The 19,823-nt window shown below is 30.5% G+C and overlaps 1 protein-coding gene across 13 annotated transcripts in view; it reads right to left on the bottom strand.

Annotated features, from left to right (window-relative positions):
- Positions 1 to 19,823, bottom strand: part of LOC118184600 (adenylate cyclase type 10-like) — a 195,434-nt gene that overhangs the window by 159,529 nt on the left and 16,082 nt on the right. For all 13 annotated transcript variants that reach the window (XR_015044053.1, XR_015044054.1, XR_015044056.1 and 10 more), the window contains exons 4-6: positions 8,187 to 8,417; positions 3,826 to 3,924; positions 685 to 723 (exon numbers count right to left, since the gene is read on the bottom strand). Coding sequence is in view for 7 of the 13 variants with exons in the window: in XM_085826923.1 (XP_085683049.1) it covers positions 685 to 723; positions 3,826 to 3,924; positions 8,187 to 8,417 (369 nt within the window). In the remaining 6 variants the exon portion in view is untranslated. The remainder of the gene's footprint in view (positions 1 to 684; positions 724 to 3,825; positions 3,925 to 8,186; positions 8,418 to 19,823) is intronic.

Below are 19,823 nucleotides of genomic sequence, written 5' to 3'. Positions count from 1 at the left end.
GTGTAATATCTCTTTATTAAAAATTATTGTAGCTCTCATCATTTCTATGAACATGCGTAATACAGTTGAAGCTTTAATGATTATTTAAGTTATATAGAATAAAAAATATTTGTGAGAAATATGATTTCTCATTATTTAAGAAATTATATCAATTTGAAAGTTATCCTAGATCTAAATAGCTAACAAAATTTGTGCAATGCCAAAAAGGAGTCCCACTTTATTATCTAATTACATATTTTGAAGGTAGCTAACACGTACACCCCAAAATTTGAAATTGAAAAAAAAAAAAAAAAAAAAAATATTTTTATACCATTAACTCTTTATTAAATTAAAGATTTATTATTTTTATACCATTAACTGAAATTAAGAGAAGCAGTACTTTGACGATACACACATAATTTATTCGCAATATTTTATGTTATATGATAATTAGCATCACCTTTTCAAATTTAAAGAAGCAAAAGAAAACTTAATCAATCCAAAATTATAAAGCATATTAAAAGAAGAGAAATCCACATATATTGGTTTTCAAAATTTACACAGTATATATTTAACATCAAATCAAGGTACAATTTTGTATAATTTTAAAGATTAGTTATCGTGAATTTTTCACACTTATTGGACTAAAGTTACTAAAATATATATATATATATACATAACTTGATAATAACAATTATGGCTTACCAGCAAAGCTAAGAATGTCACCACCTGCAGATATTAACACTAAAACAAAAGTAACAATGAAATAGTTATGTACTTTTTTAATTTATTAATATGCAATTTAATATAAATATAGTCAAAATAAATAATAAATAAATAAAAAATGAAATAATAGCAACCTGACGAGTAAGGGATTAATGAAAGTAAAGAATAATAGGCAACTGCAAACAATAACAACTCTAATAGTTAGTTAAACTAAATAATGCAAGGAAGAAGGGGGCAAAAAAGAAGGAAAAAATGCAATCTGAAAATTTCAGATTACGATCTAACACTGTCCAGAATTTACCACTGAAGTTTCAAAATTACATAAATTACAAAAGTTATGACAATTCTGCTGGTTTAAGAATTAATCCCACAGTGGAATCCCACAGCAATGCATTGATGAAAAGGCTTTCTTGACATGGAAGTAAAAGCACAAAACACAAGAAAGAAAGAACAGGAACAGGCCGAGGTTGTTTATAATGCTTAGTACAGGAGAAATCAAGAAATAATAACAAGAATAGACAATGATCATCATCAAAGAAGGTGTCTGAATTTACAACCTCGGACCCTGATACAGGCATCACATCTCCGGCACATGGAAGATCTGATGTCCTGGAAAATACAGGGCATCTCCCGGATTTACCCAGCAACTGCCACAATGCATGCAATAAGTTTCTCAATACTTCTAATGAGGGTTTCAAACACCAATGTCTTGATGTACTCATGAAGGAAGTAGTTGATGCAAGTGAAGTCTTGCTGGCTAATGCACCAGACTACCCCTGCCAACCCCACACTGATGATACATTTAGAATGTAATTTTCAAACACCTTCTTTGATGATGATCTGTTTTTATTCTTATTTTTTGATTTCCGATGCACTAAGCATAATAAACGTATATTCTGACACTGTTTGTGTCCTTCCTTTCTTGGATTTTGTGTTGTCACTGCCGTGCCAGGAAAGCATTTCTGACCATACATTGCTATGTGGTTTTCCATCGTCTAGGTGTACTCTATCTCTCCTGAAAGTTTGTAATCAATTTGCTGAAACACCCTGTATATGTATATATACAATCTAAACGACTAACCTGCCAATTTAATGCCATGCTACCTAACAATTTGCTACTGCCAATGCCATGCCATTACACTGCCTAAACACAATTTCTTTGAAAAATGTTCATTTATTTCTATCTTATAATTTGCAACACCTGTAATCTAAAATATGTAGGAGAAACCAAGAACTAAGGGGAATTTCTTGCATATGGTTTGAAGACAAAATAGTTTATAATCAAACTGAAATATTTATTAGAATTTTTTAATTGCATTTTTGAATAAAATGTCATTCAAATATACAAAAGATATGAAATATTTAAAGATTTCCTAACTGTTGGTAATTTTATAGAAAAGGACTTTTTCCCCTTAAAAAACAGACTTTTTCCATGGAATCAACTATAATTTATTTTATTTTAATTTGTTCTTACATATTTTATTTTTATAATTCAAATACATTTACTCTATGTATTCTTTCCATAGATTAAACTGATTTTCCTATGGAATTAGCTTTCTATATGTCTCAAATTACAATAATTTTTGCTGTTCATTTCCATGGGGATAATTGATATTAATAATTACAATATAATATATATATACAGTACAAAGTCTTTAATCCAGACTCATGGGGACTTCGGCGATTCCGGATTATAGATCATCAATTTAAATCTGGTAAGATGGCATGCAGAAATTATAAAATTAAAAATATGAAACCGTAATTTATGAAGTAAAGAGCAATTATGATCTGAAGGGTATCAAAATCTACAAAAAAAAAAAAAAAAAAAAAAAAAAAAAAGCTTAATATTTATTTGTTTACTTTATTAAACATTTCTTTCAACGTGGGCATGCGTAAATCATACATTATGCATAGTCAAAATTTGAAAATTGCAACCAGAAAACTATTTGATGTGTATTCGTGATATTTGTAATGACGAGGAATTTAATTTAAATCATATCAAAGACGGAGTACACTGAGATGAAATACTACATGTAGTAAAGAATTATAAGCCAAATAAAATAAAAACATCTGCCCTGAAGATGAGGATAGTGCTGACAGATCAACTTCCAGTTCATTGCGCACCGCGACGTCCCCCCCCCCACAGAGCAGCGTGAAATTGATAAACAGATTTCAGAATGGTTCGAGAAACAAAGGATATGCCTTTGATCATTTTTTGAAGCAATTCCACTTTTTATTTGATGGACATCGAAACATGCTTTCGCTTTGCAGATCCTTTAGCAGCTCCAGAATTGGAAACTCTTTTTGACATAATCGAAAGTTCAAGCTTACTTTTTATAAAATTGCTCTCTGTCTGCAAAAAACAATACGCCGGATCCAATTAGAAGATTAAGGAACAACGCAGTCTGCAACATTAACTGAAATAGATAATTAGATAATTTTAGCTTAGCTTATACTGTCCGTTATACATTAAACGCGAATGTGTAAACGCATTATGTGAACACGTAAACGCATATGCGCATACATAAACACATTAATGCACTTACGCATGCGCAGAAAGTTTGTAGCTTTGAGGTCCGGATTAAAGACTTTGTACTGTATATAAAATATACGTTCGGTACTGCCACTTGCAATAAAAAGGGAGGTGCACAACTAAATGTTATAGCAGTCCCATATAAAAAATTTCAATTTTCTGCGACTAACTATTTTTGAGTTACATGAGATACATATGTATGTACAGACGTCACAGAAAAATCTATTTTACAGTCAGTTTTCAACTAACCCTTAGAAGAATTCCATACATACAAACATCATGCAAAAAACAGTCAACATGGATTCAAGATAGGTCAAAATGGATATTTCCGTTGGAATCTGATGCCTGATATTTTTCACAATTGCAATACTTCCTTTACTTTGTACAAGCAAGTAAAAAATGCACTGGCATTTTAAATATTACTATAAACCATTTAATATCCATATAAATTTTAATTATAAATAAAATGATTTTAATCTGAATTGTTACATTATTTACATACTGCAGCAATACACTGAAGAATAACAAAATAGTTTTCCTAAAATAACTTAGGTGCTATACAATTTTTAATTACCATAGGAACTTACTTGAAGTTAATGTACTCATGTAACCATTTAAAATGCTAGCTAGTGCTTCTACGCCTGATATTCCCTTTTGGCAATAACTTTCAGCTAATCTTGTAAAACCTGAAATACAAAATTTTGTGGATGAAAATTGTATAAAAACTGAAGGTTTAAAATATTATCATTTCTTTATAAAAAGGGACAAAAATCAGCTGCATACAATCTTTTACTTATTGCTGATAATCCAAGTTTATTTCCATTTTCAACACATTTCACAACTGCAGGAGTAATTTTCCTCTTTTTTTTCAAAATTTAACACATTAAAACTTTTTTGCGTTATTTTATTTACAGTTGCAGATTTTGAATTATCAACCTCTTTTTACAGATTTTAAATTTCCAACCTCTTTTTTTTTTTTTTTTTTTCTTTAATATTAAAACAAAATTCCTTTTGTTCATGCATAAATGGACAATTTTTGTGTCCATGTGAATGGAAATTCCATTCAAATGGATTCACTATTAGATGTTAGCAATGTTATTACAAGTTCAGGAAGTCATGCTCATGATGATATGTTATTAGAAATTCTAAAGCCTATTGTCAAATTGAAAATTAAACTAAAGCAGTTTTAAACGCAATTAATTTTTTACCTTTTAAATATTTTATGTTTTTAAATAAACACATTTTTTAATAAATGAAATATTATTTTTAAATATTTGTACAATATTAGTACAGTTTTATTATTAAGATTATTGTTGCAGACATTCATTTTAATCAAAATAAAATTTACAATATATATTTTTTTAAATTTATAATATAAAAAAATATATTTTTTAGCAAAACATTATCTTCAAGCAACAATAACTAATTTGAACACTCAAACCTCTTGATAACAAAGAAAAAATTACACATTGATTAGTTTCATACACATATTAGAGAACTCTATAGAAAAGAAGAAAATTTTGAATCCCAAAATAAATTCAATATACATGATAAAATAATTGTTCCATATTCAAGCCCCAAAATTGCTTCTCAATTAATTACGTTATCAGGTTCTTGTGTATTAGCCAGCATTCACAATACATCAGAACCCGAATTCCGATTCCTGCAAACATTCACCAATCCTCAAAACTGCTACAGATTTTTCTTTTTCTTTCTTGCTATGTTATTTTTTTATACCTTCTTTGGCCAAGAGGAAGGGCTTTATTTTTTATTCCAACTTCAAACTTTCAACCCAGAATAAATGTATTACCTGAATTACATCTTTTTTTTGGGGGGGGAATCCTTCTCTTATGGAAAGTTTTGGGGACAATGTTTGTCTTTCTCATATTAATTCTTACTGCACTTTGTGCATAATGCATTTTCTAGATTTGCTGAAAAGTGAAATAAAGGGAAATCCATTATTTCCATACTTCTGGTATTTTGCCCAAAAGTCATGAAGATCCCAATTCTCATACAACAAAACTGTTCATTACTGCTTTTATGATTTGCAACATGGAATTTATTTTTATTAACTTTTACAATACTATATGCACATTTGAGTTTTTAATGATGTTAAATACAATTTTTTTTTAATGTTAAGACTTTCATGACAAAAGTAACTGCATTAAACTAAATGAATCATTTTTCATGTAATATTATTTGACATCATAGCACACAATCAAATAAAATGTTACATTAGAATGGATTATTTCCACTCGGTAAAAGCATATGATTTTTTCATAAACGAAATTATTCTAAATTCTGACTAACAACATCTTAAGAGATAAAAACCAAGGTCCTTAAGCACCTTGCTTCCAACCAGCAAGCTCTCCAAAACATTTTCATATTGACTAATTTAAAGTGCTCTCATTTTACAGAGGCAAAATAATTTCAAATATTGTTCCTTCTCATTCAGAATTGGGCTTAATTGTATATGCAGTCAGCCTCAGCTAATCACTGTATAGCCTAAAGCAGTGGTTCTCAACCATTTTTTCTCCATGCATCCCTTTCATCATTGCTACATAATCATTCGTCTCCCCCTTTCCAAAACTTTAAAAATACATGTCCATTTATTTAAATTTAGATTATTTTTAATTGCTTTATAAATTAAACATGGAAAAGTATAGAAGATGTTGATAAGTACCAAAGAATTAAAGTATTTTTTTTATATTCATAAACTAAACCTAAATACTAAACAGGTAAATAAAAAACTGATCGCATTTCCCCCTGAAACTATGAAATTCTCTCCTGGTTGAGAATCCCTGGTCTAGGGTGATGTGGTTAAATGAAATTCTTAATTCAAGTTTTAGTTATTCCTTTTCCTTTTTGAAATGTTTTTGTTATCTTAACAGCATAGCCAATGCCAATGATTTCTAATTATGGAGTACCTATGGTTTAAGACCATTTACCTCCTCATCAGAATTAAAGAGAGCAGAAATAAGAAAATTGCATAAATTAGTTTACTTGATGTAAGCTAGCGGGAGCCACATAGGCTCGAGAAAAGCTAGGGATAGAGATAAATATAAACAATTAATCAAATGAAATTTTAGTTTTTATTATCATTTTACAAAATTTTAAACTTTTTAGTAGTTTTATATTTTAAGATTTTTTTTTTCAATTTTTTATTTTTCATAGTTTTTTATACACAATACAAACACTAAAGCAAAAAGCGGATAGGAAAGATTTTACGGTTAATAGGCTCATTGGCATATGGCTCGATGTAATAGGGCAAATATAGCCAGGTAATGACGAGAAAATATTCAGGGCAGAAGTAAATTCTGCGGGAAGATGTGATTTTTTAAATAATAGATTAATAATTACGTAAAAGGCCACTTTTCAGGTTGGTGTTAGGAAATTATAGCAAAAATGGATAAGCTATTGGCATATTATGGCAGCGTAACAAGAGACATCCTTCCTTCACAGAGGGTGGGCTGGAACTGAAGTTGGAGGAGCGTGGTTTCGCCTTTTACCTGGTGGAAAGATGTTGTATCCCGGTCAATAATAAAGCGAGGATGCTTCTGTGAGCCACGAATTGGAGGATCGTAGGCAAGCAGTTGTTGAAGTACACAATTATCAATCTGTTCAATTTTGAGAAATGAATTTTGACTAAGTTTTTTAAGTTTAACATCAATGGATTTAATATTGAGATCCGAGTGAATCATATCTGAACAGACGTACCAGGGTGCATTTAGAATCATATGTAAGATATTACTTTGAAAAGTTTGAAGTTTTTTTCACATGAGTCTTAGCCGCAGTGCCCCAAATAGTGCATGCGTATAACATAATAAGTCTTAAAATAGATGTGTAGAGAAGAGCTTTTTTTTTTTTTATTGACAGTTGGCTGTTATGAGCTAAAAGTGGATAAAGTTGGGATCTAACTCCCATTGCGTTTTTGATCATATTATCAATTTGAAGGTGCCAGATTAATATGCAATCAAGTATAACACCAAGATACTTGTAAGAATTAGTCCAGAAAACATAATCGTTAAAAAACTTTAAGTTAATGGTAGGGTATGGGAGGGGAGCTTGTTTAAAAATCATAGAAGCACATTTAGCGACATTAATTTTTATTTTCCAAGTAATGAGCTAGTGCTCACTGGTGCTAGGTGTGGCACTGGGTGATTTTGGTATGTCATTAATAAATAAATTGAACAAAGTTGGTCCTTGGGCTACACTACTAAGGATTGGACAGGGAGTTGAAATGATAGAATTAATTCATACAGAGAAAGATCTATTAGTGAGATACGAGTTAATTATGTGAATGAAATGAGGCAAAAGATCAAGTCGCATGAGCTTGATAATAATATCAATATGCCAAATCCTATCAAATGCTTTGGCGATGTCCAGAAAAAGTGCACTTGAAAGCATTTTGCTATGAAATCATTCATGAATGAACTCCACTGTCCTCAGCAATTGGTGCGTAGTGCAGTGTTTGCTCGGAATCTAAATTGTTCGTCAATAAGGACTTTGTATTTAAATAATATTTTCCATAAAACTGAACAAAAAGTGGTATGAATACTAAACAACAAAGGCATATCAAATGAAGATAAATTATTTATTATTAATGTAAATATGGATTTATATTCAAACATTTATCAATGAATGCAACAGCAAAGTGAAATTTTTATTCCTTTTTGCCACCTGACTAAAAAATGACCAAATTTTTTAAATAAACAAACACAGGGAAAAAAAAAAAAAAAAAAATCCTCTCATTAAACTTAAAATAATAACCATTTTAATTTTCATCCACTTATTTTTAATCATTTAAAATAGTTACTATATTCTTTAAATAAATTTGAAGATTAAAAACATACTCTTTTGATACCAATATATACACCTTAAAATTTTTTTAAATATTGGTGTACAGAACATGCTTAATTACAACATAAAAACTAAACCTGTAACTTACCACATACATCAGCAAGTAATAATACAACATTTGATTCAATCTGATATGGAAGACTACGAAATGAATCATTTAAAATTTCTTCAAGAATAATATCAGGCACAAATGTCAGAGGAAGATATTTTGCTTCTATCGTGGCTGACTGTATGGCAGCAGTTTGTTCATCAGTTACTCTAGTCATTTGGTCTAAGTTTTCAACAGCTTCTTGAACACTTTTTCTTCTGTCCTTTGATTCTTTCAAATACATACATTTTTTTTAATTGTGATTACAAAAAATACTATTTCAAGTAATTATCTTATTAATGATACTTTTAAATCAAATTTTATTTTATAAATTTGAACTTCACAAACTCCTTAAAATCCTCTTCATATTATGAGTAATTTCCCCACATTATGTACAACTTGGTGTTACAAAAAAAGTGTATTATGCAATGTTATAAAAATTTAATTAATAAAAGAATAATTAATAATGTAATTGTCATCATATAATGCTATAAAAAAGTACATTCTTCACTCTATAGCAGGATATGTATGAAAAACATTAAATATTTTCAATCAGAATTGAAACTTTTGGGACAGAGACTGAAAAAATATATTAAAAGAATCAATTAACTGATTCATAACACCAATTTTACTACCTAATTTTACCTACCTGTGTACACTAAAACTCTCTTATTACAGTGTTTGTTTTTTTTTTCTCTTTTAATTAGCGGAAGAATCAATTTAGTGAATGTCATAAGTAGTCGTACATCTAACAGTATGTTACAGCTGATAAACTCTCCTCAGAACTCTAACAAAATAAGACATACAAACAGTCACAAATGTCTACATACGGCCATCAAAACACCCTCATTTGCATTTGTACTAATTTTTTAAAAAGTACAGTCAAAAGTCGTTAATCCGGACTCGTCGGGACTTCGGCGATTCCGGATTATCGATTTTTCCGGATTATAGATCATCAGTTTAAATCTGGTAAGATGGCATGCAGAAATTACAAAATTAAAAATATGAAACCGTAATTTATGAAATAAAGAACAATTATGATCTAAAGGGTATCAAAATTTACAAAAAGAAAAAGCTTAATATTTATTTGTTTACTTTATTAAACATTTCCTTCAATGTAAGTTGCTTCGTTTCATGTGATAATACTTTCTCTTTAATTCTATTAAACAGACATAATTTCTTGTTTAGTTACAAAGTTCCGCTGTTCAAGTCCTATAATTGCTGTGTTGACCGACTAATTTGTCAATCGAAATGTTTTCGTTTTCAATAACCTCTGGGTCACTTTCTTCACTATCGGAAGCGAATTATAATGACGAGGAACTTGATTTAAATCATATCAAAGACGGAGTATATCGAGATGAAATACTACACTTAGTACGGAATTATAAACCAAATAAAATAAAAACATCTGCTCTGAAGATAAGGATAGTGTTGACAGATCAACTTCCAATCCGCAGCGTGAAATTGATAAACAGATTTCGGATTTCAAAACATACTTTCGCTTTGTAGATACAAATTACATATTAGTAAATATATATCGGAAATTCTATTTGACATAATCTTTCTAATCTATCATAATCTAATAAAGACGTTTCTGCCCCCCCCTCTGCCGCAGAGCAGCGTGAAATTGATAAACAGATTTCGGATTTCAAAACATACTTTCGCTTTGTAGTAAATATATATCGGAAATTCTATTTGACATACTCGAAAGTTCAAGCTTACTTTTATAAAATTGCTCTAACAGTCTGCAAAAAATAATAAGCCGGATCCAATTCGAAGATTAAAGAACAACGCAATCTGCAACATTAACTGAATTAGATAACTTTAGCTTAGCGTGTAACTCCGTTACACATTAAACGCGCATGCGCACAAACATATTCGCAGCTGTAACGGTCTTATGCGCTCTCGTAAACGCCTGTGCGCATGCGTGAACGCGACGAATGCGCAGAAAGTTTGTAGCTTTGAGGTCCGGATTATAGATCATTCCGGATTATGGGTGTCCGAATTAACGACTTTTGACTGTAATACATGCATCATAATTTATGTCTAATCAAGACATAAATTTATGTCTAATCAAGAAAATAAACTCTAATTATTTGAGTTTTAACAAAATATAACAAAAGTCGATATTTTGTGAGTTGAAAGTTTAAATACAGAGAGAGAAACACTTTATTTACTCTAATCAAATGAATAAAAAATTAAGTTAATTCTTGTGTGTCCAGCTTTTGCATCTATCACTGCCAGTACTCTGTCTGGCTTAAAAAAAAAACCACATTTGTTATATCTCATGTAATTTCAGACCATGCTCCTTCAATTCCTGCCTTCAGAATTTCTTTGCCTGTAATAGTATACTACTAACAAATTTTCTGATGAAGTTTATCTCATAATATACCATAGGGTTTAAATCCGTCAATTACAGACAGTCATGAGTGCAGTTGACTGGATACTTTATAGATCAACCACTCTCTAACAATCTTAGCAGTATGTTCGAGTCATTATCTTGTTGAAAGAACCAGCTGCTTCATATCCTAATTTTTCAAAAGGTGATTGCAGATTACTTTACACTAGTTTCAGATACATGAAATGATTTGCAATACAATCATTGAAAATTAATTTACCTACTCTCAAGCCCTGCCATTGATCTTTAAGCCATTACACTCCCTCCACCATGTTTAACAGTTGGTATAGAATTTTCAAATTTCATTTTCCTGCCACCCAATCTTTCCATGACCATAGCTTTTGAAAATACTGAATTTACTTTCATTAGTAAATAGCACTGTTTTTCAAAAATAATTTATTTAGGCATTTATTTGCAAAATTTAGTCATTCTTATTGATTTTGAGATGAGATCCGAGGTTTTCTTCCAGAAGCTCTGCCATTAAATCCCTTTAACTATGCACAGTTTCTGGATTGACTTTTTTTCCTAGTTACTGTTGCAAGGTGTTCAGTCAATTCTGGAGCACTTAATTTTGTATTTTTTTTACAAGAGTTCTTGCATCACAATTTTCTTTGGACGAACACTTTGAAATTTGTTGAGCACAATCCAACTTGACTTGTCATTTTTAATTATAATCAGTACATTTGTATGACTTTTTCTAATAATTTTACCTACTTCCCCACTGGAATTTTTCATGCCTTAATTTTACAATAAAATTTCTCAGATCTGGAGAAATTCCTTTCTTTGGATTCATTTTTTCAATCTACAGTCATCTTTAGAAAAGAGAATCAATAATATGAATTTCATGCATGGTTGAGATTTTCTCATAAATCCAAAAGGGAAGAAAACAGCCACATATGCAGATTTTGTTAAGAGCCAATCAACTGAAGGCTGACCTTTGTGATGTGCTGGTTTCAACACATCTGCATATAACTTTCATATTTACCTTATTTAAGCTGTTATTTTCTTTGGGAAATATTTTTTATATGAGTAACATAGTTACTATAATTTAACAGTTTAAAATTAGTGTTTGATAAACTTCTACTTTAGGTGTATGCAAACTTCTGTGACTGTGTGTAGACAGATAGAACAAATACCATTATACTAATTCAGAAGTCAAACAACAAAAATCAGTGTTAATTTACAAAATTTTCACAGTGAAAACTGTGAAAATCAAACTGTAAAAATTTTGTAAATTAACGCTGATTTTTGTTGTTTGACTTCTGAATTAGTATTTATTTGGCGTGTTATTGTGTCTTAAATACCATTATATCAGGTGGGAAAAAAAGCATTTTTTTTTTTTTTTTTTTGTGTGTGTGTGTGTGTGAAATAAAACTAATTTTTTTCCTACATAAAAAATTAACTTTAATCAGTCAAATATCTTCCATTCTGTTTGATGACCTTTTGTCCTCTTTATGGTAACTTCATGATTTCCTAGTCATAAAACTTCTAGTGTTTATCAGCAAAAACTAAACCAAGTGCGATTTTAGGCCATCATTATTACTGAAATCTTTACCATTTAAGAAGTTTTGTAAACTTTAAACTAAATGTCAATCCAATTGTGCAAGGTCGGGGCCATATGGGAGATGCAACATCACTTCCCAAACCAAGCTCCAATAATTTCATATGTGTTGCTAAACATGAGTAAGGCCTTATATTGTCGTGGTGGAACATGATTACTTTGAAAGTTGCCAATTGTGGCCTTCTGGCTTTGATTGTTTCCTTCAGTTTCATCAGTTTTTGGCAGTAAACATTTGAGTTGATAGTTTGGTTTCTTGGAAGCAGCTCAAAATTTTCACCTTTGTAATCCCACCAAACTGGGAGCATGATCTTTTCCTGATGCAATTCAACTTTTGATATGACTTGTGCTGATTCATCATGCTTGGGCCATGATCTTTTTTCAATTGACAGTGTTGACTGCATTACGTTTAAAATGCATATTACAAATATCGATTCATTGTGTTAAGTGAATTTCTTTCAATTTATGTGGAACCCAAACATCGAGCTTCTTAATGAGTCAAAGACATCTTATGTGACTTTCAGTTGCTGTGTGTGATACATTTAACCTTGCACAGTTATATGACAATTCGATTCAATTATGGCTTTAATTTTGTCATCATCAACTTCAAAAGGCTGTCCAGAACGTTAGCCATCTTTAAATAAAAAATATAAAGAATGAAATTTTTTTTAAACCAACAAGCAATTAACATCATAAACTTTACATATTCTTTGTGAGCCTCACCCACTTTCTTACATTTATGAAAATTAAAAAAAAAAAAATAATAAAATATGTTGAAAATATTTATTTTCGCACCCGTTATTAAAATTAATTATACACTAACAGTTGAAAAAAAAAAATACACAGGATTTGTTTTGATAGCAATCTAAAAGTGTCAGCTGTCAAATCTAAAAAAAAAAAAAAAAAAAAAAATTGTACAAGCCAAAATTACTTTCTTGCCAACTTGCCAACCCACTAATTGCTAGTAATAAGCTGGACCAGTTCCAATTCACAAGTAATAATTAAAGAAAGATGTACAGTAAGACCCCGCTTAATGCTGTTTCGTTTAGCGCTGTTTCAGTTTAGCGCTCTTTTATTTCAACCCGGGGATTCCACGAAATCGCTCGCAGCATACGGGGATTCCCCGAAATATTATGCAGCGATATGTTTCAAATACATATCCGAAAGAGTGTACTTGTATTTCTTGTTTGGTGCGGTATTGTACAGACATATTTTGAAGGGGTAAATGTGGAAGATGTCGAAGAAATAATTCAAGAAGCAGCAGCTAGGCTTTCTAATGATGAGCTCAAGGAATTCACTGAACAAGAAGAAAACAAAAATGTTGACAGCAGTGATTCAGAAGAAGAGCAAAAAGAACTTTCGATGGCGTTTGTAAAAAGGAGTTTGTCTACCATAACTGAAATAATGGATCAATTCATTGAAAATGATCAGAATTTTGACAGGAGCTCAAAAGTAAGGCGTGGTGTTAGAGATGCTCTATCTGTTTATGAAGAACTTTTAAGAGAACAACGCAAAAGAAAAAGGCAAACAACATTAGATGCTTTTGTCACAAAAAGGCAGAACACTGAAAACGCGGAAGGCTAACTAAATATGACTGACTTGGAATTTTATTTGTTTTTTTTTTAAGAATATTCGTTTTGTTATTTACATTTTGTTTTTATTTTTGCAAGAAATAATAATGTGGTATTAATTTGGGCTTTAAGAAATAAATGTTTGGTTTTATTTTTATTAAAAAAACATACTTTTTAAATTTAATACCTAACCAATTTCCTAGCCATCTTCCCCTAACCCCAATATTTACATGTAAAGATAGCCTCGTTTAGCGCTGTTTCGCATTACGCTCTACTTTGATGGAACGTATCCCCCGCGTTAAGCGGGGTCTTACTGTATATTGTTGTGAATTATTAATATGTTAAATTTATATGAGGAACAAATTGTACCGATTTCTAGGGTGTAGAAAATGTTACATCTAGATCTAATGACAAATCATTCAAATTAAAAGTAAGTCCTTTTCTAAAAACTTTTACAAATGTGACATAAATGATAACATGAAGCATGTTTTTGTTATATTTTACATTAAATTAATAGTAAGCTGCAGCCAAACTCTTTCAGTAACCAAATCAAAGAATTTACTGTTTTACAGGCTTTATAACAGATTTCTCAATGAAGTTATTTTCAATTTGAAAGACTATAATTTATAAAAACAGTCAACACCAGGTAAAATAACAGATAAAATTCAGAATTGAAGAAAATAAAATATTGTAATAAAGCATAACTGTAAAGTAGTATGAAAATTATAAAATTAGTATCAAATCGAATATAAGACACTGGAATGATGGAGCAAACAAAACTAGCAGCTTGACCTAATCTATGTTAGTTTTCTGAAAAATTCTTAAAACAATTTAAATGCTTTAATATATGAAGAAAAAAATTGAGAAGTGGTTCTTAGACATTAGAGATAAAACTACAATAAATGCTTTTCCTGTCTCTGAAAGGTAGAATAAAAATAGAAACCAAAACTTTTCTAGCTATGCAAGAATTTATAAACTTCTCCTGTCGTAGTAACTGAAGCATTGGATATTTTATGATATTGTTGGCCTTTTCCTTACAGTCTAACAGAATTGAGTTCAATATATTTGTCACTAAGGTGGGCTTCAGGCAAAGACAATGTAAACAACAGCCTAGGGCAACAGCTAAATTATCCTTATAAGCAATAATACGTTGGTGAGTAAAATATTAAAATACTAGAGGTAGGATGAATTTTAAATGTTTTCGTATCTCTTCAATCCTTCCTATAATAAATTTTTACTAAACATTAAAATTCTTTAATTAAAGCAAAATTTGAAATCAGGCATTTAATGAAAAGCAAATTTAAGAATAGCAATTTAAAAAACATACTTTTAATTGTTAAGAAGGTACAAATTAAATACATAATTAAAAGATCTGAATCTTGACATACATTTTCTCAACATAATTTGACAAAAATATTTGAGTAACAGTAAAAACTTTAGTACTCCCTTGTTTAGCAGCTACTGCTTACACTTTTGCAACATTTAAAATTTGTATGTTACATATTAAATGATTAAATTTGCCAATTCAGGTGACTAAGTGCAGTGGTCATGATAACAAGAAAGTGCTCAAAATATTTCTAATTTCTTTAAATCATTTTAAATCAAAGCAAGGTTAGAAAGATGATTATTTCAAGAACTGACATAGATAAACATTAAACATGAACTCTAAAGTCTTTCCAGAAAATTAAAAAAATATGTATCTATTAGCTTTAAAAGTTCGTAAAAGCACTCAGTTCTGTAGCACTTACGGAAGCTGTGAGGTGATGCTGGAGACCTATGTTTTATTGAAATTACAACAATCACAGTCTGTTTTTATTTGAACACTTTTAGACAGCATCAAAAAACTAATATTTACAAGGTTTTGGTTATAATATTTAACTATTTTCTAAACTAGGGCTCAAAAGATACAATCTTTCAAATCTCAAATATTTTTTCCCTTAAAATTTCAAGGGATTTAAAATTTAAATGTCCCATCTCTATAAAATACTCTACTGTACCATTAAGCATACATACTAAATCAATATCTAGACATTTGCTGTAAAGCATGGCATGTGATGTATTAATGTTGATAAGCAAATGCTGAAACAACTTATTTCATTAAAGGTGGGATTCTTTTCCATATTTTACCTTTATGATATTACCAGCACACATTTAGCTTCTGACTAGGTTTGTTATTCCTTTTCACAAAAGTACTTTTTTTTATTTTAATTTTCATTCAGTTCTTTATTTCCTCTTCTAGATATCAGATCTGTATTTTTAATTTTATTTTTCATCTATGTTCTTACAGTCATTTCGTTTCTGTACGATTACTTTGTTTCATGTGATAACATGTAATTAGAATCATTAGAATTAAAAAAAAAAATAAAAGAAAATCATTCATGAAGAATCTCACAGAGCTCAACTAAATATAGAAAAGCAGTTCCAAAAATATTTCTTCAATTTGCATACAGATCAAATATTTTCTTCACTGAAGAATGATTTGACGAGCTCAATGTGGCAAGTGCATACTGTCATTCCATTATGATACTATAAAAGTAGATTAGAGCTCAAAAGTAGAAAACTGCAAAAGTTTACAAATGCACTTCAACACAAATGACAACTGAAGACAAATAGCCATCAATCTAATATTAACGCTAAAGAGATGATAAGGAAATTGTGCAGCTTGCAGTATCTTTTTTCTGAAGAGGTTAAAAAACACTAAAAGATACTGCTTTCTATATTTACAAGTAAGCCTCACTAGAAATTCACCCTAAAATATGCTTTACCATCCTGAATTTTGCAACATCCTGTATCAATAACTACAACAGAAAGGAGTTTTACTTAGGGAAAAAACTGACGAAAACATATTTGAGGTCACTTTTAAGTCAAGACAATCTGTATTCCCTTCTTTTCTGGTGATAGAAAATAGTTTTAAAAAATTATAGTATGATATATCACTAAAAACTTCACCTTACAAAAAGAAAAGAAAAAAAAAGAGAGGAAGTTCATTTAAACTGGCTGCAAATGTTAAGAGTACTGTTCTTTTAATTAACTAAAAAATAGTACACTTTTTAAAATGTTTATAAGTTTAATTTACGCAAGCACTGATCACTTAGGATGCCCAAATCCTGGAATTGGGTGTTATTAATCAATACCTACTCAAAGCATTTGATTTTGAGTTTTTATGTAATAAATTATTGTGCATGCATTTTAATTAATTTAAATTTTCTTTTAATTAGTGTGTTTGCTACATATGTTTATTTATATAAATATGGATCATGTGACCTCAAGTTGTGTAAGAATATTAAAAATTTTTTAAATAAAGTTTTACTGATAAACAGGTTGGGCAAGTTTCTGATTATTCATATCTCTTCAAAAAATTATGAGCTTATTCACATTTTGTGGATTGGTGAACAGTTGATGATGGTAACCTTTACAGCTCTAGGGTATTCATATGTTCTTAAATAATAATACAAAGAAGTGTTTTATGAGAAAGAAATTTTGTGGGGGGGGGAAATCTACACATCACAGTGATTAGCAAATAGTGGTGGTTAAAGAGTATAAATTAACGTATACTCAAGTAAATGTGTGGTACATATATGCATGGATTAACTCTGATGCATCGATACTCAAAAATATGCTAAAATATAGTAGTTCTAACAGTGATTGGAAAGTATGCAAAATTTATATAACTTGGGTCACTATGAAATTCATTGAAAGGTTAGTTTATTTGCTGCATTTGTTCAACATTTTTGTTTAAAAATCTCTATAAAATTTTATCAAAATATTTACAATTAGTCTTATGGAAAAAAAAAAAAAAAAAAAAAAGCATGAATCTCAAAACTAAACAAATGAAAACAACAAAAGCTTTTAAGTGCTCATAATCAGTATAAGTTTTTAAATTTACCCTTTAATAGAAGATTTCTTTAGTAATTAGTTAATGCTCATTATTCAATAACTGATAGCATCAAATAATGGATTATGAATGTATAAGAAAACTTCATCATCAAAATAATTTTGTATTTCAGAAAGACTATATGTTACTAACAACTCTCTAACAAAACAAAACAAAACAAATAATAATAATAATAATAATAATAATAATAATAATAATAAAATAAATAAATAAATAAATAAAATAAGCCCCCTTTTTTAATTAACTGAGATGTATCTCAAAAAATATTTATGCAGTATTTAAGATTCCTAACGCAAAAATTGTATATTATTACTTGTTCATGTTCTTATTTCCCTATTATATGTGTTATTACAGATAAAATACTAGTTTTCACTCAATAATTTTAAAACTTTCACAGATTTTTTAATAGCCAATTTTAAGTATTATTTGTAGAGTAATTTTTTTTCTATTTTGCAAAAGCACATAACACATAAAATCCATGTGTCCATATTTACTCACATATATCCTTATCCTACTAATTTTATTGCTTGAAAATCCAGAGGGAGAAAATACATGATGCATACTATTTCTGAAGAGATAACTTAAATGATAAACATAGCACATTAAAAAGTGCACATAAAGGCACATTAACTCTCTTAGACAAAAAAACACTCTTAGACCAAAAAACGATGCACCACGACGCACAGAAAAGATATAAAGCAAATTGGACACAAATTGATATGCATACAGGTTTGGACGGAAAATGCAAAATTTTACATTTTGGCTGCCAATGAATGAACGGTTGTCGCTACAGCGCATCTGATCTGCGCAACTGGTAGGATATTTAAGAGGAGAAATTACGACTCCAGGTCATAAATTCTTCATGTATTGCATTCCGTGTACTCTGATAGACAGTAACTATGCCTTGCATACAGGTGCACGAACGATATGTGCAGATGTCAGAATTTGAGAGAGGTCATGTTGTGGGACTCAAAGAAGCCAGTTGGTCCTTACAGGCGAATAGCTTGACATTTTAACAGGAACGATGCCACTATTAGATGATGTTGGCAGGTATGGGTGAATCATTATCATTGATGCGTCATTATCAGATGCATCATTATCATTGACTGTACGTGCAACTAGTGCTTCAGTGACCATTCCTAGATGGTTCACATAAAGGGGGCTGAGGTCACGGCGCCTCTTGCGCCGACTACCATTGACCTCTGTACAATGTCAAGCCCGTTAGCAGTGGTGTCGGGCTCATTCGCACTGGAATGTCACTCACTGGAGTAGAATAGTCTTCAGTGATGAGTCCCGCTTTGAACTGAGCCTCGATCACCAGCGAAGGCGAGTCTGGAGACGCTCCGGACAGCAGTATGATACCAACCTGACTGTCTTCTAGAAGACAGGCCGAAAACCAGGAGTGATGGTCTGAGGTGCCATTTCATTTCATAGTAGGACCCCTTTGGTTGTCATCTGTCACAACCTTAGAGCACAGCAGCACATCGATGAAATTCTAAGGCCCGTTGTGTTGTCCTTTATGTCACACCACCCTGGACTTTCATTTCAGCAAGATAATGCCCGACCCCACACTGCCCATGTTTCTACTGCTTGCCGAACATTACCTTGGCCAGCAAGGTTGCCAGATCTTTCTCCTATTGAGCACATTTGGAGCATTATGGGCAGGGCCCTCCTACCAGCTCATGGTGTTGACGATCTAACGCGTATTTATATAACTTGAATTTGACAGAATTTGGCATGATATGCCTCAGGAGGACATCTGCAACCTCTATCAATTGATGACACATCAAATAACTGCTTGCATAAATAAGGGCCAGAGGTGGACAAACGCGTTACTGGCTTTTTCACTTTGTGAAGCTCTATCACTTCAATAAATCATCCAATTTTTCTCAAACTGTAATCATTTGTTTTTCTGTACATGTACATCACTTCTACTGATTTTTTTCCCATTCGGATAATTCCTTCTTGGTGTGTCTTTTTTTTTTTTTTTTTTTGTCTAAGAGTGTATTATTATGGGTTTCAAAGGACTTATCCAAGTTATCAGCTTCAATGATATATTTTTTATTTACAAAAAATATTTTTCTATTGATGCATATACTTCCCACCATTATCTTAAATGAGAAGTTTCAAAACGACACACTGAAAAAAATTATATGATAAGAAGAAATATGCAAGTAAATATGGTATTACATTTAGTTATAAAAAGAAAAAAAAT

Source organism: Stegodyphus dumicola, chromosome 11 (assembly GCF_044657685.1).
Source record: "Stegodyphus dumicola isolate Sdum_Otavi_A_Nest chromosome 11, ASM4465768v1".
NCBI classification, from domain to species: domain Eukaryota; kingdom Metazoa; phylum Arthropoda; class Arachnida; order Araneae; family Eresidae; genus Stegodyphus; species Stegodyphus dumicola.
The sequence above is the reverse complement of the archived record's forward strand: the minus strand, read 5'-3'. Positions and strand labels throughout refer to the sequence as shown.